This window comes from Sinohyriopsis cumingii, chromosome 15, assembly GCF_028554795.1.
Source record: "Sinohyriopsis cumingii isolate HCF-2022 chromosome 15, ASM2855479v2, whole genome shotgun sequence".
Taxonomy (NCBI): Eukaryota; Metazoa; Mollusca; class Bivalvia; order Unionida; family Unionidae; genus Sinohyriopsis; species Sinohyriopsis cumingii.
In genome coordinates this window covers 30,676,710-30,701,568 of record NC_142975.1, presented here as the reverse complement: position 1 = coordinate 30,701,568, position 24,859 = coordinate 30,676,710, and the positions used below count along the sequence as shown (strand labels likewise).

The following is a 24,859-nucleotide window of genomic DNA, read 5'->3' as shown; positions in this document are numbered from 1 at the left end:
AAATGTAAACACTTTCTCATTTGGTATTGTGGAGATAATAAAAAAAAGTTGTGTCTGCTGAAATATTTTCTGAACACAAATTTCTTAACTCATCGTGCTTGGAGTTTACGATGTTTGTTTTTTTTTTTTTTTTTTCAAATTTTGGAAGCAATGCCAAAAATTTGCATTGAATGTTATTACTATATCAACGTCCTCATAAAATCATGTCATTCTGACTAAATTATTCAATTTTGAATGACTTTGTGGAATGTTACCTGCATCTAGTTTGTTACAAACTTTCTACGTATAATTCTTATTGCAATTATTTTCTAAAACTGACTGATGGCCCCATCCATCATGTTATTTTATTTCTCCATGTCTTGTATTGCACTTGTTGACTAACAGATCTCAGAAAATCAGAAAGACCCGTTCTATAAATATGCATATTTACACATTTTCTTACGTAATGGTACAGATATAACATATTGCAATTTTGAGTGGACAGTTTCTCGTGTTGGTTGGTCCATAAATGTTCTAGCGATAGTATCTCCGACATTGATAAAGTTTACGAATGATGAGGACGTTGTGATTGTGTCCGCGACGAAAAAGAACCGGAATAATCCCTTTAAGCAAAGAAACACATTTAAAGCAAATATAGAAAGAAGTATTTGAAAACAAGTCATAACAAATAACCCAAGGCGATCAAAAGAAAGAAACAGAAGAATCTAATAAGGTTGTACAAGACAAAGTACACGCTAAAACGTTCATCAGAAAGTTTTTGTTGTTGATTTTATTAGATTTAAAAAAAAATAATAAACCACTGTATCTATGAATATTCTAAAAGTAATTAAATCTCATAATTCAAAATCTTCCGTATGGATGTCAATTACAGCAGAACTTGGAAACTCGAAGTGCTGCTTTCTAAAAAAAATCTTCAAGTATTTTGTAATTCCGTTGCAACACCTACTATACTAGTTAGAGCCTACTTTAGATGCAGCCTCCATTTGTTAGGCAGAAATTGAAGTCATACACTAGAGCTATATCGAGACATCTCAAAATTGAATAGCATTTTTTTTCGGACTCGCTTTCTACACCGCAATCCTTGCAAAACCTTAAATAAATTTGGAAACAATGTAATATTCCAAGTCTTATATTATACAATATATGCTTGTGAAAATCGGAAAAATTACCCTGCGCTTTTGGTTGCCAGGTGATGTTGGTATTATTGACAATGAGTGAAAGACAAACCAATCAAAGCTACCCTAACAATCTCAATCGGATATTTCGAAGATCTAGTGACTTTAGGCATTCCGTTTCTCAATACTTTTATAAACATATTTGTCGAAAAGTGTGGAATGAAAACAAAATTAAGCCCAGTATTGCAGATATCCAATCTAGATCTTTAATTTAGAGAATTCATTTATTTATAGTCGGACTTGTATATCATCCAATATATTTTAGCAGTCTTGTACCTATCCGTTTTTCCTGTGCACAAAGTACTCAGCTTTATAGAAGCCTAGTTTTGCTGATGTACCAGCAGCTTTCTAGATTTTCTCATATTGTTCTGCGCGATAGTTGGAATTTCATTCGTTGATGTCTTCTTAATATTAAAATATAACAGGAGACATTGCAGACGAAAAAGTCACACACTCACGCACACACACACACACACACACGAGGTAGGTACAAATTACCAGAATCACACATTGACCTTGACCTAATGTAGATCTACATTATCTATTGAGATTGCATTGGCATGAGTTATCCTTCTAATGCATGCTTTTGATGGGGCATCAAAAATCTGTGTTTTTTATATGACTGAAAATGCTTATCGCATATGCATCATCAAAACGATGTTTTTACATGAATTATTTTAGTAATATGACATTCGCGCAGGTTTGATGAGATGCAATTCGCCCAATGCGCCCAATTCGCCCGTTCATACTTCTTCAACTTGGATGAATTTGGGAAAGTACAAACACTATGAAGTACTAATACCAGTTAGGATTAATTCAAGCAAAATAAATTAACCACAATGTTGTGATGCTTGCCTAAGCATAAAGAGATTAATCGTCGTTTTATTTCTGTGTGTCATTGATTTGTGTCCCCGCTCGAGCAAACGCTATTTCCTGCTGATTGCATAGCGGACAGGGACTGTGGAATCGATGTGAAAGCGTCACCCAGTAAATAAAATCCAAGCCATCGCATGTTTAACAACATAAAGAGCCATCCCTAATATTCTCGTATAACATTACAGAAAAAAATTGCGCCGTAAGGCTGATGCTGAAAATTCTCGACATTATCGTTTCTGTCAATAGATTATCGAACGAAAATGTGTTGCTGTGAGGTTTAAAAATGAAATCTCTGGTCTATATCGCTTAGTAATGGACATCAGTAGAACGTTAACTCGAATATCGCCTAACAATAGGTCATTACCAAAACTGAGAGTGAACACTTCATGGAAATCTCCAATTTTGTTTCTCTGAAATCATGGGAAAATAACACAACAAGGCCGGACAAATGTATTTTTAAAAACAAATCTAGTCACAACATTGATCAAACTGCATAGAAGTTTAAAATTGTTGGTGGTACCCATAGGTACAAATTTGGAGTTTTGGGTGGAGCCCATTGGTATAAATTTAGAGTTTTAGGTGGTACCGAATGGTACAAAATTAGAGTTTTAGGTGGTACCCATCAGTATAAAATTACAGTTTTAACTGGTGCCCATTTGTAAAAATTTAGAGTTTTAAGTGGTACACGTTAATATAAAATTTGACTTTTAACTGGTACCCATTTGTACAAATTTAGAGTTTTAAGTGGTACCCATTAGTATAAAATTTGAGTTTTAAGTGATACCCATTGGTACAAATTAGTTTTAAGTGGTAACCATTAGTATAAAATTACAGTTTTAAGTGGTACCCATTGGTACAAATTTAGAGTTTGGGTGGTGCCCATTGGTATAAATTTAGAGTTTTAAGTGGTACCAATTGGTACAAGTTTAGAGTTTTAAGTGGTACTCATTAGTATAAAATTTGAATTTTAAGTGATACCCGTTGGTACAAATTTAGAGTTTAGGTGGTAACATTGGTATGGAATGTGGAAATTTAAAACAAATATCACCAATTTTATTATTAAAAATAGTGTCAGTATTCTGTTCTAATAATTTGTCATGTATCTGCCAAGACTGCTACAAAAGCCACTACTACAACTACTATTGCTACTAGTACTACTACTACCACTACTACTACGATTACTACAGCTACTACTACTACTGATACAATTACTACTACCACTACTACTATTAGTACTACTACTACAATAACAACAACAACTACTACTACTACTATTTCTACTAATACTAGCCTGAAATTCCCAAATAGCATGCAGCATAGTCTGGTCGTAGCAGTTATTAATACAGTACAGATGATAATAATAATAATAATAATAATAATCTAAGTCTCCCAAACGTTGTCTATATACGATCGCACATGGTGCTATGTGTACGTGCCAAAGCAAATAGCATAATGCAGGATTTTGAATTTTCATACAAATTTTGTGTATTAATATTGTTGTTGAAGGGTTTAACGCCTTTTTCTCAGCTCACGATAGGTGGCGGCCAGCATTAATGGTGGAGGAAGAACCCGGGGAATCCCCACGAGAAGCTTCCGGCAAGCTTTCTGACATATCCGCATTGACCGAATCAGAGACTAGAACCCAAGCAGACAGAGATAAGATGGCTGTGATCCGTAACGGAGAACCCTTTAAACCAATCGGGGCCCTTAGTTTTTTGTTTTCTGTTGATGTAGCTTCAGAGTACAACAGCTGGATCGGTAGGTTTTAAAGGCGCTTACTCATTACTAGATTATGTGTTGCCGTTTGGAAAGACTGTTATTTTCCATACAATTTGTATTCCTCCGGCTTCCCCCCCCATATATATATATATATATATATATATATATATATATATATATATATATATATATATATATATATATATATATATATATATATATATATGACCTCATATCGTAAACATCAATTAGTTTATCTCCCGCATAGTGTGTAATATAAAAATTATAAAGTGTCTAGTTTAATGTTAAGCTATAAGATGTTTAGCTTAATTGATTGCTTTAAAGGTTTCAAGCTGTATTATTTTCAGCTTAATGCATTTTCTAAAGGGTTTCAGGTTGTATGATTTTCAGAATAATGCTTTTCCTAAAGGGTTTCAGGCTGTATGATTTTCAGAATAATGCATTTCCTAAAGTGTTTCAAGCTGTATGATTTTCAGCTTAATACATTTAATAAAAGGTTTCAAGCTGTATGATTTTCAGAATAATGCATTTCCTAAAGGGTTTCAGGCTGTATGATTTTCAGAATAATGCATTTCCTAAAGGGTTTCAGGCTGTATGATTTTCAGAATAATGCATTTCCTAAAGTGTTTCAAGCTGTATGATTTTCAGCTTAATACATTTCCTAAAGTGTTTCAAGCTGTATGATTTTCAGCTTAATACATTTCCTAAAGTGTTTCAAGCTGTATGATTTTCAGAATAATGTATTTTCTAAAGGGTTTCAGGCTGTATGATGTTCAGCTTAATACATTTCCTAAAGTGTTTCAAGCTGTATGATTTTTCAGAATGATGTATTTCCTAACGTGTTTCAAGCTGTATGATTTTTAGCTTAATACATTTCCTAAAGTGTTTCAAGCTGTATGATTTTTGGCTTAATCCATTTCCTTAAGTGTTTCAAGCTGTATGATTTTCAGCTTAATACATTTCCTAAAGTGTTTCAAGCTGTATGATTTTCAGCTTAATACATTTCCTAAAGTGTTTCAAGCTGTATGATTTTCAGCTTAATACATTTCCTAAAGTGTTTCAAGCTGTATGATTTTCAGCTTAATGAATTTCCTAAAGGGTTTCAGGCTGTATGATTTTCAGCTTAATACATTTAATAAAATGTTTCAAGCTGTATGATTTTCAGAATAATGCATTTCCTAAAGGGTTTCAGGCTGTATGATTTTCAACTTAATACATTTCCTAAAGTGTTTCAAGCTGTATGATTTTCAGAATAATGTATTTTCTAAAGGGTTTCAGGCTGTATGATTTTCAGCTTAATACATTTCCTAAAGTGTTTCAAGCTGTATGATTTTCAGCTTAATACGTTTAATAAAGTGTTTCTATCTGTATGATTTTCAGCGTAATGAATTTCCTAAAGGGTTTCAGGCTGTATGATATTCAGCTTAATATATTTCCTAACGTGTTTCAAGCTGTATGATTTTCAGAATAATGTATTTTCTAAAGGGTTTCAGGCTGTATGATTTTCAGCTTAATACATTTCCTAAAGTGTTTCAAGCTGTATGATTTTCAGCTTAATACGTTTAATAAAGTGTTTCAAGCTGTATGATTTTCAGCGTAATGAATTTCCTAAAGGGTTTCAGGCTGAATGATATTCAGCTTAATACATTGCTTAAAGAGTTCAAGCTATAATCAAAACAATAAACATTAAAATTCATACTATTGTTTTCTGACTATGGGTACATAACAATTTTACCGTCGATAAGATTCCTGAAAAAGGACAAAATCCCTTGAGATAAAGGTCTTACATTTTCAAAAGAGACACTGGCGTATAAATGTTAATTTACAACGCTTACGATATTTTGTTTTCATTGTCCATATTTTGTATCCCCATGCTGAAAGAAACGTAATGTCTGCAGAGACGGATTTATAATTGTTATAAAACAATTAGACATCACCTATTGTTATAAAACAATTAGACATCACCTATTGTTATAAAACAACTAGACATCACCTATTGTTATAAAACAATTAGACATCACCTATTGTTATAAAACAACTAGACATCACCTATTGTTATAAAACAACTAGACATCACCTATTGTTATAAAACAATTAGACATCACCTATTGTTATAAAACAACTAGACATCACCTATTGTTATAAAACAACTAGACATCACCTATTGTTATAAAACAATTAGACATCACCTATTGTTATAAAACAACTAGACATCACCTATTGTTATAAAACAACTAGACATCACCTATTGTTATAAAACAATTAGACATCACCTATTGTTATAAAACAACTAGACATCACCTATTGTTATAAAACAACTAGACATCACCTATTGTTATAAAACAATTAGACATCACCTATTGTTATAAAACAACTAGACATCACCTATTGCAGCATACGTGATTCAGATTACAATGTCTTTGACCCAATTACACGATATACATTTGCTGCTTCACTGCTGATGAAATCTCCCAAATATAATAATAATAATAATAATAATAATAATAATAATAATAATAATGAGGACTTTGTATGGCGCCTAATCTTTAGAAGCTCTAAGAGCTTTACAACATTAGACAACACCTATAAGATAAAAAACATATAATGATATGATTACAAAAACAAACACCATGAAATTAGAAAACATAAAAAACATGCTGAGAATATTTAAGGTAGGAAACATTATTAGGTCTTTAAGTTTGTTCTTGCAGTCGAAATAAGTGAGCTTTCAGAGCACTCTTGAATGGGATCACTGTGTCTTTGTGTCTAAGTTCAGTGGGCAATTCATTCCACGTGCTGGGCCCTGGTATGCAAAAGAACGCTGTCCGTATGACTTTGTTTTCATAGTGGGAATAATGAGTATACGATTGTCAGATAAGGAGTGTAAGTACCTTGCTAGTGTGTACACATGGGTGAGGTTGGAAAGTTATGTTGGACTGGAGTCTGACAGTGAAAGGTAGCACAAAGAACAAATTTTGTGCTTGATTCTGGATCGAATGGATAGCCAGTGTAGGGTACAGAGCAGCGGGGAGGTTGCGATTTAGGCATGAAATCTCCCAAATCTTGCGATTTAGACATGGAATCTCCCAAATCTTGCGATTTAGATATGAAATCTCCCAAATATTGCGATTTAGACACCAATTTTATGATCTCCGCATGTCAGAAGTGTCTTGAAATGAAAACGAGTTCAGTCAATACTCGATTGTAAGTCGAGTCTAACTACAAACTGGACGGATCCAGATCTATCTTCGCATTATGCGCCGGAACATCTGGGCCATGCAATTTGCTAATTGTAATCAGTACAACGAACAACACACATTCTGATCTGTAGGCACATTATGAGACTTTAAGTTTTGTTAAAGCTTTCATTTGCTAATTGGCTTAACGCTACCATGGATTCTCTTCATACTCGGCTTGTCGTATTATGAAGGAAAGAAAATTCATTTTGCTACACACTCTCTGGGGGACCGCATAGTTTTGTGGCAAGTCATATACACATGAAGTGTGTCGGGAACCTGGTGGTCAGTCACGTTTTGAACAAGCACCTGTAAGCCAGTCATTAATGCCATTCTTTTTACTAGGCATGTTAACATGAACAATTTGTTGTTGTTGTTGTGGGGCTTAACGCCATTTTTCAGCACACGATAGGCTATACATGGCGGCCAGTATTAATGGTGGATGAAGAACCCGGGAAAACCCCAGAAATAACCACCGACCCACGAGAAGCTACTGGCAAGCTTTCTCACATACCCACATTGGCTGAATCTGAGACTCGAACCGGCGCAGACAGAGATGAGATGGCAGTAATCCGTAACGGAGAGCGCTTTAGACCACTCGCCACTCTGGCCCCTGAACAATTTGTTTACATCGGAACCTATATAGGATATGTAAAAAAGCAGCCCCCACCCAAAATAATAGTCCCCACATGTCGATAAAGACTACGTGTGCGGTAGGATAAGGATTGACGCACTTACATTCCGCCTGAAAATTATCCATAGTGATAAGGAATATAAGAATAATATAATCTTTCCATTTGGAACTTCGATGCTAATTCTACCGACCATACATCGAATTCATCTCGATAGCTGTTATTTGGACCTCGTCGGCCATTTACAAAATAATTAGTAACCGAGAAGTTACTAATGATAGAACTATTTTGTTCATTCGTAACATTTCAGTCAATCCTACAGTCGATCTAATCGTAGAAATAGCCAAGGTGGTTCGAGTAGATTGGGATGCATTTTGGCGGAGAAATTTCCCATGAACTAAATGTATGATTTTTCTATATATCACTGGGCCGTAGGAAATCGGTTTTGAAAAACAAAACTATTTTACACCTGTGAATAACACACTTAAACACGACCATACCCATATAGGATTGTGAGAAATGCGTATCACATATAACTGTATCACACTTATTAGGAAAAGAGAAAGAAGTCCCTTTCGTAAAAAAAAATTGTATCTGTAAATTACAGATATAATATCAAATATGCTGTTTTAGGCACAAGAGTTGGAAACCATAACACGTGTCTTAATTGTTTTGTTTGTTTTCTCCACCTCATCCCATACCAGCCGCACCCCATGGCTGCACTGGATTAGAAATATTCCTTATTAGATACCCCTCATCCTGAAAATTCATTCCAAACATACATATGAGAACCCTTCTTTAATCGGTGAAGATGATTTTCAGGATGATCACAAACCAGGGTGTGAAACCTTCGTTGCCATCAACTTACCCTCCTTTAAGTTAGGATTACTCTCCCGTAATACACGCAGAATAAGCCCAGATTTCAAGGAGAACATGAACTATCACAAACCATCCCCAAATGTGCGGTTAATAAAACATCAAAGAAAAACCACGAAAGGTATGGTGGGTTAAATAAAAATTGCGTTATAGACCCAGAAAGTAGAGAATTTTCACAGATTTATTCGACATCCCATAATTATTTTCAAACACCAATATCCTACTCTAACACTATCAAAGTAATATTTTTTTAAAAAATAAATCACTGTTCGTCTTTCTTTATTAAGTAGGGGGGACTACACAACACACTGCCAATTTTAAAACAAATCCAACTCCACCCTACTTTTTTTTCAAAAATCCTAGTCCACCCACAAGACAAGTAGACTTTGTTAATGGAGAACAAAGTGGGTTTTCGTGTTAAGCATTTCGCTATAACTGGATAAAAATGAAAACAATAGCACAAGGTCGAAAAGAGAAATCAGCTGGGCACAGCTAGCACATTGCACCATAAAACTCCTTTGGTGTCTAATCGTTCATTGATATAATATTATTTATGCAGATCATACACGTCTCATTTGCCGTTAGCTTTTACTGGCTTTTATGTATATCTGAAATCATCACCGCTTTATTAGTATGAGCGTGATGTTAACCGTCAGCCGCTCATCTCGAGCTTTAAAACTTTCCTTTGGGTACCATGCCATGATCCAGAAAGGTTCCTTTCTTCTGCGAAGAGCTTAAAACGGTTTCAACGACTTTTCAAGAGAAACATGTATCGATTCATATGAATCTTGTCTACAGTGATATAATGTGAAAAAGGAAAACATGTTTATCTTAGTCAAAAAATTATTAAATCATGTCGACATTATAGACATGTTAGGTCCACTTGGGAACGGTTATGTGGCAGAATATTTTTCTAATGAAAGATTGATTTCCAGCGTGAAATCAACACAGGGACTGACGTGCTACCTGCTTTCAGTTCGCATTGCTCAATTACCGGCAATGAAAAACCACCGAGTATACAACTCACGAAATAAAAGATCTGACAGTTTGAAATTGGGATTTAATTCCTAGATCTAAACAGAAAAAGGTATTACAGAAGGAATTATTTTGCAACGAAAATGGCATAGATAAAGCGTTTTAGAGAATAATTTGTTTTATCATCTTGAAAGATTGCAACCTGTATATGTACGAATTCAATCAATAAAACGAGCTACATACATAAAAACCGAATGCAATATCCAAAACAATCCACAGCTGAGGCCAGTACCATACATTTAAGATTGAAGATGGTTGACACTGATCAAATCCACTGATATTTGGCAATTAACACAAGATTTAAATAACGTTTCAGCACATACATGTACGATATTTATTCAAATTGTTTATTGATTTTTTTTTTTGGCGAATATCATGTACAGAAATTTAGATATAACATATCTCACATTCGACTTTACTCGATTTCTTTCACCGTGGAATCTGTATATACTAAAACATAATTTTATTGTATTCAGCATATACAGTAAGTAACCAACACTCGACCATAACGATCTAAGGAACTACCGCCCAGTTTCTAATCTCCCGTTCACATAAAAAATGTTAGAAAAGGTTGTTCTATCCCAGCTTGTACCTCATCTGAATTCAAGAACAAACTTTTAGCAATGTACAGTCTGCATATCACCCTTGCCACAGTACTGAAACTATTCTTCTAAAAATAGTTAATGACATTCTCCCTGCTTTGGATAGCGGAAAGATTACAGTCCTCACCCTCCTTGATTTGTCTGCAGCATTTGACACAATAGACCATAATATATTACTTCACCGTCTCCAGCAGGTATTTGACATTCATGATACAGCCTTACTGTGGTTCAAGTCAAGATAAGGAATAATAAATCAAGATAAGGGATAGTAAACCAAGATTAGGGATAATAAACCAAGATTAGGGATTGTAAACCAAGATTAAGGATAATAAACCAAGATTAGGGATAATAAACGAAGATAAGGAATAATAAACCAAGATTAGGGATAGTAAACCAAGATAAGGAATAATAAACCAAGATTAGGGTTAATGAACGAAAATTAGGGATAATGAACCGAGATCATGGATAATAAATCAAGATAATGAATAATAAACCAAGATTATGAATAATAAACCAAGATTAGGGATAATAAACCAAGATTAGGGATAATACACCAAGATTAAATTAAGGATAATGAACCGAGACAATGGATACTAAACCAAGATAAGGAATAATAACTCAAGATTAGGGATAATAAACCAAGATTAGAACTAATAACTCATTGTAATGAATAATAAACCAAGATTAGGGATAATAAACCAAGATAAGGAATAATAAACCAAGATTAGGGATAGTAAACCAAGATAAGGAATAATAAAGCAAGATTAGGGATAGTAAACCAAGATAAGGAATAATAAACCAAGATTAGGGTTAATGAACGAAAATTAGGGATAATGAACCGAGATCATGGATAATAAATCAAGATAATGAATAATAAACCAAGATTATGAATAATAAACCAAGATTAGGGATAATAAACCAAGATTAGGGATAATACACCAAGATTAAATTAAGGATAATGAACCGAGACAATGGATACTAAACCAAGATAAGGAATAATAACTCAAGATTAGGGATAATAAACCAAGATTAGAACTAATAACTCAATATAATGAATAATAAACCAAGATTAGGGATAATAAACCAAGATTAGGGATAATAAACAGAGATAAAGGATTAGAAACCAAGATAAGGAATAATAAACCAATATAAGGAATAACAAACCAAGATTAGGGATAATAAACCGAGATAAGGAATAATAAACCAAAACATGGTATAATAAACCAAAATAAAATATATTAAACCAAGATTAGGGATAATAAACGATGATAAGGAATGATAAACCAAGATTAAGAATAATAAACCAAGATAAGTAATAGAAAACTAAGATTAGAGATAATAAACAAAGATAAGAGATAATAAGGATACAAAATAAATTTCTTTTTATATGTCCATTTTATCAGTTGTAATTTCTAGCAATCTTTATATAGTATATCTCTTCCTACTTTCCAAAAACGTGTTATCGTTGCTTCCAAAATGTGTGTCAAATCAACTGGAGATGTATCTGAATATTTGACACAAATATTCGTATCATGTCGGACTGAACGTCAGACGCAAAACGGCGTATCGTTTCAAATTTATTGTCTGGTGCAAATAATCATTTCATGTCAGATTTGATGTCTGACACAGATATTCGTTTCGTTTCAAACTTAATGTCTGACGCAAATAGGCGTATCATGTTCGACTGAATGTCTGATACAAATATTTGTATTATGTCAGACTTAATGTCTGACACAAATTTTCGTATCGTTTCAGATTTATTGTCTGGCTCAAATAATCATTTCATGTCAGACTTGATGTCTGGTACAAATATTCGTTTCGCCTCAGACTTAACGTCTGACGCAAATATGCGTATTATGTCAGACTTGATGTCTGAGACAAATATTCGCATCGTTTTGGACTAATTGTCTGACGCAAAAATTCGTATCATGTCAGATTTTATGTCTGATGTGTGTTTGCATACGAGCACTCACGGATAAAGACTGATGTATGTCGTATCGTTTCAGACTTAATGTCTGACGCAAATATTCGTATCGTCACAAATTTTTGACTACCAGGTGAAAATTTTAGGGGGTATCATTTTCCAAGTATGTTGCTAAATGCCTCATCAACCGATATACTGCGACATGCATCAGTCTTTATCCGTGAGTGCTCGTATACAAACACACTATGATAATGTTGATAACAGGTTGATAAAGTGGTTTAAAGTTTTTAAAAAAATATTCATAGCAGATGTTGTTATGCCTTTAGGGTTTTATGCTGCCAACAGACGCTGATATGCCTTTGGGGTTACATGCCGCCTAGCAGGCGTTCATATGCCTTTGGGGTTACATGCCGCCTGACAGACGTTGATATGCCTTTTGGGTTTTACGCGGCCAGCAGACGGTGATATGGCTTTTGGGCTGCATGTCACATGGCAGACGTTGATATGCCTTTTGGGTTTTATGCTGCCAGCAGACGTTGATATGCATTTGGGGCTACATGCCGCCTAGCAGACGTTGATATGCATTTGGGGTTTTATTCCGCCTAGCAGACGTTGATATGCCTTTGGGGTTTTATGCTGCCAGCAGACGTTGATATGCATTTAGGGTTACATGCCGCCTAGTAGACGTTGATATGCCTTTGGGGTTTTATGCTGACAGCAAACGTTGATATGCATTTTGGGTTACATGCCGCCTAGCAGACGTTGATATGCCTTTGGGGTTTTATGCTGCCAGCAGACGTTGATATGCATTTGGGGTTACATGCCGCCTAGTAGACGTTGATATGCCTTTGGGGTTTTATGCTGACAGCAAACGTTGATATGCATTTGGGGTTACATGCCGCCTAGCAGACGTTGATATGCCTTTGGGGTTTTATGCTGCCAGCAGACGTTGATATGCATTTGGGGTTTTATGCCGCCTAGCAGAGGTTGACATAGATCTTTTATCCTTAAAGAGCCTACTTTCGAGCGTATTTATAAGAAGATAAACTTTCAAGCTCGATTTTACGATGCCATAATCCAACATATCGAGTAATTCAGATTGTACCATCTCATGAGTTTTTGTTGCACTTCGTTGTCTTTCTTATTAATAGTCAGTCTGTGTAAGTGTGGGTAAAATGATGAAGTTAAGTTGATTGTCCTAATATCTTTCCAACAAAATGGCGTAGTTTCTGTGAAAAACCATTCCATGATATTACAAAAGACTTCCAAGCCCAAACATGAGGGGCTACACAGCCAACGCAAGTGGGGGGGGGGGAGCAGTAAGCACTAAACACTCCTGTGATGACGTCGCCATGTTGCAAGATTCCGAGCATTAATTTTGGTGGCAGGTGCCTCCAGAAAGATGCATCAGTTATGCAAAAGAGTTATTTTTTTCCTCATTCTTTCTAAAGGAAGACGAAACAGTTTTATGACAGTTTTTTCTTTATAGTTTTAGATGAATTTATATTCAATGGGGCACTAACACTGGTGAGGCTACCAAACTGATTCAAACATGACAAAGGGTGTAGATCTCAATAGTTCGTCCAAAAATCAATTAGCTCATGCTGATGTATTGATCTTTTCTTACAAAAAGACAATTATTAAAATATGAAATGTTTACAAACATCGTGTTAACATCTTTGGTCACGGAGAAGGTGTTAAGTTAACAAATAATAATCACATACTGAATAAATGGCAAACAATTTTCTCTGGTGGGTCGGTGGAACTTACCGCGGTACTTCCTCCACCAGTACTATGGATATTATTAAATATAAATAATAGATTTCTAATATAAAGCAAACATTTATAATACTGTAATTGTAAATGACTTTGATATGTAGGTTGACAATTTCTTAATCGTTAGGAAATCTGATCGCTACATTCGGATTTTTTTTGACACGGTTAGTAGTTGTGAACGTTATCCGATAATAATGATGAAGTCTAATCTAGTTTCGCAACAAGAGTGGCTGTATAAAAACTCGAATGCCCTTAAATGGTATATTTCTAGCTGCATCATTTGGGATTCGAGAAGATACATAGTGCTTAAAAACTTATGAAGATATTAGTATTCAAGGGGAACCAAAAGATCAGAACGGTTTCAAGATGATCTACTTTATGAACATTCCATATGGTTAGTTTTGCAGACTTGAACTCCTTATACTGTATGTTATTCTTGGCAAAAAAGAACGAGCAATGCCGCATGTTTAGGCTGGTAACTCTCGTGTTTTAGTTTTTCTGTCATTCAAGTTATTTTGATTCTTGTACCTAAAACCAGTCTATCTTAAAACACATAATCTTTCAATGACAAACTAATATTTATTCGGATCACGCACGGCTGATTTGCGTTATACATAAACGGGCTTTTAACACCCTATAAGCTCATCTCTGACCTATTAGTCGGAGCGTGATGTTGATCTCAAGTAATTTATTTGTAACTACATTCATCCCTACAGGTACCACACGCTGATGCAAAAATGTTCGTCATTTGCATTTAAAGCGTCAACACAAACTGACCGACTTTAGTATTATCGAGAATCCGCTTCAATTTGATATGCAGACATAGTGACTGTTATAAATGTGTACAGAACTGATGAACTTATCGTCCATCTTTAACTTTTAGGACAAGGGACACAATAATAATAATAATAATAATAATAATAATAATAATAATGAGAACTTTGTATAGCGCCCAATCTTTAGAAGCTCTAAGCGCTTTACAACATAGACAACACCTATAACATAAAAAACATATATAATGATATTACTACAAAAAACAAACACAATAAAATTAGAAGAAAAAAAACAAAACATTATTTGGTCTTTAAGTTTGTTCTTGCAGTCGAAATAAGTGAGTTTTTTTTTTTAAATCGATCACTGTATCTTTGTGTCTAAGTTCAGTGGGCAATTCAGTCCACGTTGCTGGGCCCTGGTCTGCAAAAGAACGCTGTCCATATGTCTTTGTTTTCGTAGTGGGAATAATGAGTATACGATTGTCAGAACAGAAGCGTAAGTATCTTGCTGGTGGGGGCCCCGAGTGGCCGAGTGGTCTAAAGCGCTCACTGTTACGGATCACTGCCATCTCACCTTTGTCTGCGTGGGTTCGAGTCGCGGATTAGGCCTATGTTGGTATGTGAGAAAGCTTTTTGTAGCTTCTCGTGGGTCGGTGGTTCTTTTGGGGGTTTTCCCGGGTTCTTCCTCCACCATTAATACTGGCCGCCATGTATAGCCTATCTTGTACTGAAAATGGCGTTAAACCCTACAACAACAACAACAACAACATCTTGCTGGTGTGTACACATGGGTGAGGTCGGATAGGTATGTTGGACTGGAGTCCGTCAGTGAAACGTAGCACAGAGAACAAAATTTGTGTTTGATTCTGGATCGAATGGATAGCCAGTGTAGGGTACAGAGCAGCGGGAAGGTGTGGCTCTGATCATAGCACTCTAAGTATGATCCGAGCAGCTGTGTTTTGAACTTTTTGAAGTTTCTGAAGTAGATATTGAGATGAAGAGAACTGAGTTACAATAGTCCAGTCTTGAAAGTAGTAATGAGCACACAAGTGTTTTAGTGGCATTAACTGAAAGATATTTGCGAATGGAGCTGATGCGTGTCATCTCAAGATATGCAGCCTTGCGTATGTTCATGACATGTTGGTGCAATGTGAGAGTACTGTCCAGAGTGACACCTAGGTTTCGTGGTGACTGTGAATTTAATGATGGTGTTGCTGATATTTATTGTTTGAGGTAAAGGATGTGACTGAGAAAGCCTTTGTGTTGTGATCAGAATGGCTTCAGTTTTATCACCATTCATGTGCAGCTTGTTACTTATCATCCATGATTTCATATCAGAAATGCACCTCTTTACACCTTCAGTTGGGTGGCTAGATTTGTATATTTGGGTGTCGTCAGCGTACAATTGGTGAGACACTGGATGGTGATCTATGACACTTGAGAGCGGCTGAGTGTACAGAATGAATAGAACAAGTCCAAGAACAGACCACTGTCGAACACCACAACATAGATTAACTGGGCTGGAGTGTGTTCCATTTGCAGACACAATTTGTGTCCTGTTTTATCCCTAATCTTGGTTTATTATCCCTAATCTTGGCTTATTATCCTTAATCTTGGTTTAGTATCCCTAGTCTTGGTTTATTATTCCTTATCTTGGTTTATTATTACTTATCATGGTTTGTTATTATGTATCATGGTTTATTATCCTTAATCTTGGTATATCATCCTTTATCTTGGTTTATTATTCCTAATATTGGTTTATTATTTTGGTATATCATCCTTTATCTTGGTTTATTATTCCTAATATTGGTTTATTATCTTGGTATATCATCCTTTATCTTGGTTTATTATCCCTAATCTTGGTTTATTATTCCTTATCTTGGTGTATTATTACTTATCATGGTTTATTATTATGTATCATGGTTTATTATCCCTAATCTTGGTATATCATCCTTTATCTTTGTTTATTATCCCTAATCTTGGTATATTATCCTTTATCTTGGTTTGTTATCCCTAATCTTGGTATATTATCCTTTATCTTTGTTTGTTATCCCTAATCTTGGTATATTATCCTTTATCTTTGTTTGTTATCCCTAATCTTGGTATATTATCCTTTATCTTTGTTTGTTATCCCTAATCTTGGTATATTATCCTTTATCTTTGTTTGTTATCCCTAATCTTGGTATATTATCCTTTATCTTGGTTTATTATTGTTTATCTTTGTTTAGTATTCCTTATCTTTGTTTATTATCCCTAATCTTGGTATATTATCATTACCTTGGTTTTTTATTCCATGTCTTGGTTTATTTTCCCTAATCTTGGTTTATTATTCTTAACCTTAGTTTGTTATTATATGTCTTGGGTTATTTTCCCTAATCTTGGTTTATTATCCCTAATGTTGGATTATTATTCCTTATCTTGGTTTATTATCCCTCATCTTGGTGTATGTTTCCTTATCTTGGTTTTTTATCCAATTTCTCAGTTTATTATCCCTAATCTTGGTTTATTATTCCCTGTCTTGGTTATTATCCCTAATCTTGCTTTATTATCCCTAATCTTGGTATATTATCCTTTATCTTTGTTTGTTATCCCTAATCTTGGTATATTATCCTTTATCTTTGTTTGTTATCCCTAATCTTGGTATATTATCATTACCTTGATTTTTTTTATTCCATGTCTTGGATTATTATTCCTTATCTTCGTTTATTATCCCTCATCTTGGTGTATGTTTCCTTATCTTGGTTTTTTATCCAATTTCTCAGTTTATTATCCCTAATCTTGGTTTATTTTCCCTAATCTTGGTTTATTTTCCCTAATCTTGGTTTATTATACCTTATCTTGGTTTATTATTTCTTATCTTGGTTTATTATCCCTAATATTGGTTTATTATCCCTAATCTTGGTTTATTATCCCTAATCTTGGTTTATTATTCCTTATCTTGGTTTATTATTCCTTATCTTGGTTTAAAGTCAGAAATTTCCATCTGCAGAGGTTCAATCAAGACTATATGGATACGTTATAATTTTTGTTAGAAATTATTTTATAACTGCAAAGAATAAATTTATTTTGTCTTCTAACAGATAAAACTTGTTTTCGTTGGGCAATATTATCATATTTCCCCTAATCCATTTTCCCAACACATATTTCATTAACCCACGATAAGTTGCATATTGATTTTGAGACTATATATTTTCATCTCTTATAATTTTGGTTGAGGACAGATCTTATTTGTGGACTGGTTGCTACTTTTCATTGACAGGTGTCATCCGTAATTACTTTCCACGGTCTCCCGATGATTTTTTTGTCTATGCTGTACTATGATGAATCTATTCATTTAGACTTTGCTCGTACAGTGCATTGTATGTAGCGGACAAAGATTTGAATGATGAGGTTGTGATATTAAGGTACTGCTTGATTAGGAAATATCTCTTAATTAGGAAAACATGTCATGCTCAATGACATAATAATGTTTAAACAGTAAATCCTCATCACTATGGTCGGAATTTCGTACTATCTCATCGTTTGACAATTTGATGAAGTTTTGATATTACATTTGTGATGGATTAGGAAATTTCGTTTAATTAGTAAAATAAAACTGCAACGTTCACTGCTTTAATAATATTCATATTCACTGCTTTAATAATATTCAAACAATTTAAATCTAATTTGTTTTCACATTTTCACATCTCTAGATCATGTTATCATTATTGAAGAGACTTTGTACACGTGTTGACGTTAACTTAAGGTTATACTATTTATGTATTTCGTTATTTCGTACAATTTTCAATTTGTGTAATTTTCATGTCTTTTTTATTGCTCACCAATTTAAAATCAATCTTTATTTCCAAAGAGCAAGTGGTGCAGAGAAGGCAAAACGTTATAATAATTTTCAAACGAAAGTCTTGCGTATCTTACTGAAATATTTATCGTTGATATAACAAAATATATACAAAAAGTGGATAGTCGATTAAGATGGGACAGTTTATAATCACCCGAAAATTAAACATAATTATTTTTATGTATGATTATTGAGTTATTTAGGTTAATATATCGATGTGGTAATTCTTATATATGTAACACGTATAGGGGACGCACTACAGATAGTATGGCCGTCTGAGAGAGAGAGAGAGAGAGGGGTGTACATTTGCAACATGCACAGTAGAAATAATGTTGGTGTCATACGTCGAGATTGCGTTCGAATGCAAGTATTTACATAATTCTTCCAGTAAGTGTTATCATCTGTTTTCTTTTTTATCTGTCGATCTATTGAAGACCGTATTCATCATATGAGAAGCGTTAGTCATTTAAAGTTCTTACATTTCTACAGGCTTGCTATTCGTTTTAATTTGTCTTTCGCATACATATTAGGGGCCGGTATTACATGTAAACGATGCAATACAAATTTATAATAACATCGAATATGGATGTTTAAAGTGATGAAAATTAAAATATAAGTTTTAACAGAAACCTCAATATCTGACCTCTAATCGAGAAGAAAATGCAAAAATTACCAACTTTTGTTATGCATTCCACCCTGAAGATATTCAAGCCAGACGCACTTCTGCCCATGCCCTATTTTACCAACTTATATAATCACATGGAGTGTCATCAGAAAGGGTTGGATACAAGTTTAACTGTACATTTACGTGTAGGCATCATGCTCACGTTCACGTGCACACTGTGTGTAAACTGATTTATGATACCTGATCACGTACACTTGTACTTTCAAAGTGCAATTAACTAGCTATTAAAAAGTCACATAGTGGGACTTCTCCAGTACATTCTACATATAAGCAGCGAAGAGGGGCATACCATGTAATCTTTGAAGAATGGCTGTTAAAGACCATTTCAAAAGGATTACTTAAGAAAAATGGCGTACTGCGTGTCAGACTAGATCACATGCATGAAGAGAACATGAGCTGATCAAAGCAAAAATGGAGGTTTTTTCATTGAAGGACTGGTGGAGGCGGATGGACATGCAATAGGAGTATCGGAGTGAAGGAGAGCTGGTTAGATAAGGAGATTAAAAAAATATTTCAAGGATTAAGTAAATCTTGAATCTTAGAATTTATGAATTTTATGAAAGAAAATTTTCAGCGGATACTTAACCAGACCATGATATGTTTTACATAATTGTTTAACTGCTTTCAAATCAGTATTGGAATTGATATATAAAACATATTTTTATTTTTTATGACAGAGTAATCTTCTTCTTGAGTTTATAATATAAATATTCAAAATCGTTATTAGATTATAATTGCTGGAGTGATATCATATTTTAACTATCGTAATTTTATACTAGTGCTACTACTACTATTACTACTACAACTACTACTACTATTATTATTGTTATTATTATTATTATTATTATTATTATTATTATTATTATTATTGTTCTTGTTGTTGTTTGAGAAACCCCAGTTAACTTTGAACCGCCATTTTTGAACAACTACGAAAATTCCACGCTCTTCACAACTTATTTCTCACAGAATATATCGCCGCCATAATGACATTTCAATCTATAGGTTAGCTGAGACTTTGTTAATTGTCTCTCCTGATTAGTACAAAAAAAGACCTAGTAGTTCTTAGTATTGCCATTACAACGAGGGTATTCAAACCAGATTAACTGTGAAAGTTCTTACTCGTTCCGTGACAAGTGCGCCACACTTCTGGTGCTCGTGAGACGACAGAAGGCTATCAACCGCACTAAACCTAAAAATAAAAATGCGTACCTTTTTGCCTATCATGCACCGACGTGAAGCTACCACCCACTGCAGTTCAGAGTGAAGTTTCCAAATTTGCCATTATGAAATTGACGTCGCAGTTGTACGAATAACGTCATTGACTAACCAATCGGGAGGCACAGATTTTACTATTTATCGGCTTAATCTTCTGGTTTGCTAATTAAGGCAGTCATCTGTTTGCGCATGCGCTTTAAATTAGTCTAGCATGGCCGTTAAATAAAGTGCCTCTGCTATCTGGCAATCCACTAAACAGTTTTGTATATTATCGTTATCTCGGCGGGCACTTATGCTTGTTAAGAGTCCATTAAAAAATGTCTACACTTGAATTTTACTTTGCTATGATGACTTATCAAAGATGTACTGATATATGCCCTGATTGTAATTCAAACTAAGCATAATCTTAGCAGAAATGTGACATCATACACGTTTGTAATATAAAATTGCCCATGCTCATTAGAGCACTTTCGCTTTCAAACCCTTCAATATCCGAGGTAAATAGTTCTTGCAAGTAGTACGGAACCCATTATTGGAAGCGATCAGTGTGAATAAAAAAAAAACACTAAATTCTTTTCGCGTTGCCATGTAACGTCATTAGTAAAAAAATTGGTATCTGCTCACGTGCAACCTTTTAATGTTCAACGATATTTTGTTTTTCCATAACTGTAAGTAAAGAATCCAAGGAGGATTTTTTTCCCTTTGGTATGTTATACAAAATATTCTGCATCTTAGACATATAAGAAATAAAACCACTGTAAATACAATGTAAATCAGGTGTCTCTAATTTGTAAAAGAGTACCATTTCCTACAGGTGACATTTTACTACAGAATTTACAGCAATCTGACACTGGTTTTATCCTATCAAGCAGAGTTAACCGACTTCAAGGAATATGCTAGGATTCCTGCTAATATTGTCCATCATATGACGCACAGGATGGAAGGCTACCAGCCAATAGCTACAGCTCAGATATATTTTCCAGTTTTATGTGGCAGTGGGTAGTTTCGTAAATTGGCCCCTGTCAAATTTCATAACTCAAGGCTATGGTGTGACTTTTTCAGCTATTATTGCTTACTAATTAAAGCTTTAAGATATATTTGTGAACTAGGTGTTGCGGGCTTGTGTTGTTCTTAAAATTAATGTCAGGCATGTACACCTTCCATAGTTACCCTGCAGTATGTAGATAGTGAAATACAAATAGCCGGCTGGGAAGAAGAGATAGCCTCCCATAAACACGTGGGTTCTCTGCAATTCGAATATCTCAAAAACGGCTTGGATGACAATTATTTTCGATTGCATCAGCCTGTTTAGTGCAGACTGTTTTGCAGAATTATCATCTAGGAAAAGGGCTTGTGTTTGCACCTTGAGCATCAAATGGTGTCGAAAATTACCTTCGGAAGTGAAAAATACAGGTATAAATTTGGGGTTGGGGTGCGGTAACTTCTTCTGCTATGAACTGTCGTTGACTTCTCTGGTCATGTGGGTAATATTCTTATGCATTGTTTGAATATAGCTATCCAAAATAATGGACCTATGATTTTTTTATACCAGGCCGGTGAATGCGGCATTAGATTTGTGCATAAAATCTGTCTCCTGCCTCCTTTAATTTAGAAAGCCGATGTGAGGAAATAAATAACTATTGTGAGACTGGCGTCACTAATTAGCCAATAGCGATACATATGGTTTAGCATTTACTTGCCACAGTTTAGGCTTGCTAGCGTCACTAACTAGCCAATTACATATTGTTTAGCATTGACTTCCCAGTTTAGGCTTGAAATGTTTTGAGAAACCATCTGAAACTTAAGTGATATAAACTGCAAGAGATATAATAAAAGTGAAATTGTTTTGTACATCATTTGGCATTGTTGTGCACAACAATTCGGAAATACCATCTTTTCTCAAAAAAAGTACTGTCAAAGAGTTACTATCATAGATGGATGAAATGTGTACAATGTGAAAATGTACGTTTCTGTCAGTAGATTTGTTAGAAAATTATCAAAATCGGAATTCCAGCAGTAGTATCGGTTGATCTGGCAGCTGATAATTAATCGGGAAAAGTAACTGATAGTAGCAAACAGCCGCGATTTGCCAACCAACCCTTAATATTTTCATTAGTCGTTAAAACAATGAAACAGCATCTTGAAAAGAATAGTTAGACCCCATCATATTCTATATACAGCTACTGAAGGAAAATAGCTTTTCCTTGAGTTAATTTATAAAGTGAAATCTGACCGCATTACAGCATACGGACATAAAATATACAAGATATTGCGACTCACGGGATACTGACCGCGTTATATCATACCGACATAAAATATACAAGATGGTGTACGTCACGGGATACTGACCGCGTTATATCATACCGACATAAAATATACAAGATGTTGTACGTCACGGGATACTGACCGCGTTATATCATACCGACATAACACGTACAGTCTGTTGTACGTCACGGGATACTCATTCATTGTTTGCTGACGTGTTAGTATCGTAGGAGGGACCTTCTTAAGGAGTGTTACATTATTCATGCAATACAACATACGCCCTGTTACTTATACTGTCCAATTAATTTAAAGTGTATTTGAAGTAACTATTTTATTAGTGTTGGTGGTAGAAAGAACAATTATTTTTGCTGCTACTGGTGCTACTACACCGCCAATAATAACCATAACAACACCAACCACAAACAACAACAACAACAACTACTACTACGATTATGAGTATATTTTGCGATTAGTATTATCTCTGTTTACTGTTAAATTGACTGTGTAGTTTAGATGTGTGATGCGTAATTTATTTTTTTCAAATTTAATTCGTACCGCCCGTAAACAAGTTAATTGCAAGGCAAAAATAATTTTATTTTATTAAAAGAGACCAGTTAAAAATAGTTTGTAGCTTTTAATTGTCCGCAGTTTAAGATTTGGATACGTCAAAACAACAAAAACATAGACAAATCTGCCTCCTAAATACGGAATGAGCTCAATAATTTCCCTTTCTCTTCTTAGAATTTTTTTTTTCTCCAAGGAGACGGCTGGTACTTGTTGAAGCTAATTAAGAATCATCCTGCGTTACTTATTAATTTTTTTACTTATTTCTTTCTTTATTATTATTATTATTATTATTATTATTATTATTATTATTATTATTATTAACGTTGGGATATTTTTGCCTATAAGAATTTAAGAAACGTCAGTTAAATATAGGGTCAAATAACTCCAATTTATCTTGTAATTGATAAATAAATTATAGTGAGATGGATAAAGATAATAGTCAAATACAACTCACTCTGTTGCAAAGAATGATCTCCAATATAAGGATACAATGATTAAATTTTAATTTTCATAAAGAATTTTTCAATACTGTTTTTCAATTGTAAAGCAGATATTTCCTCCTTGTTTTTAAATTGTTAATCACTCAACACAGTTAAACGGTTGTTGTAAACAAAAAAAAAGAAAACATTAAAAAATTTTAGTCAGAAACGCATAATGTGACTATTCATTAATTCTGAGCACGTATCATTTTATCTCTTATCAAAATATCCAGAAGTGTGTGTGTGTGTGTGTGTGTGTGTGTGTGTGAGAGAGAGAGAGAGAGAGAGAGATAGATTGGAGTATTGACTTCATACGTAGGGTATACATAATCCACTTTTCAAAATTAAAACTAACGGGTTGTATGTCATATTTTCTGGATGATACTCATGTTGTGTCCAATGCTGTTAAATAACATACATATTGAAATATATAAAATCTATAGGATAATCGGAAAGAATACATACCTGTGAGCTTTCCATGACATCGTTGGCAGGAGTATCAAAATACTGGTCCAAAGGCGCTGAAAGACTCCAACCTATACTAATGCCGATGATTGAAACTGTACAAAGTAAACTTTTGAAGCTGCTCATCGTTGTTCTTTGATATTATCAAATTAAAATGAAAATCAGCTATGGTATTTAAGAGTGAGTGGGTATCATTGAAACACTCATATTTATATGATTTTCGCCTCCGATTGTCCACGTGTTTTGCTAATTGCCTATGTAATATACGATCCAAGATTCTACTAACAGTCGTTCTTTAGGCCCTTTCTGCAAAAATATTAGACTTGGGTTTCCGAAATTTTACCTAATTAACACAAAGAAAATTGTATTGATATCAGGAGCAGGTGCAAAAACATGAATATTATCCTCTCTTAGAGATACCTATTCTTCCCGGTTCCTGTGGTTTGCAGATCGAATTCACAGGCAGTTACGGCAAAGGCGTAGAATGGTCTTTTATATTAATACCACAGGACGACTGTAACACGTTTGCTCTCACGCAAATAAATCTTTGACAGATTTATACATACAGTTATCGCAGAGAACCACATTGGGGACATAACGGCTAGAGAATTATGGGGCGGAATCAGAAGTCCCAAGGCACGTTGAAAGGGATGGTTTCATGTTTTTGCAACTATTTTAATCATCGCGGCATTTTATTTAT

The 24,859-nt window shown here is 34.4% G+C and overlaps 1 protein-coding gene across 2 annotated transcripts in view; it reads right to left on the bottom strand.

Moving 5' to 3' along the window:
• The window catches only part of LOC149781487 (uncharacterized), a 30,386-nt gene extending 5,728 nt beyond the window's left edge, over window positions 1-24,658 (bottom strand). Inside the window, exon 1 of one of the 2 annotated variants that reach the window (XM_089934758.1) lies at window positions 24,160-24,658. In XM_089934758.1, coding sequence (XP_089790884.1) covers window positions 24,160-24,285 — 126 coding nt within the window. In that variant the 5' untranslated portion in view covers window positions 24,286-24,658. Of the gene's footprint in view, window positions 1-20,377; window positions 20,502-24,159 lie in introns of those variants that run through there. The other variant, XM_089934759.1, reaches the window with a different exon arrangement.
• Window positions 24,659-24,859: the final 201 nt, after the last annotated feature.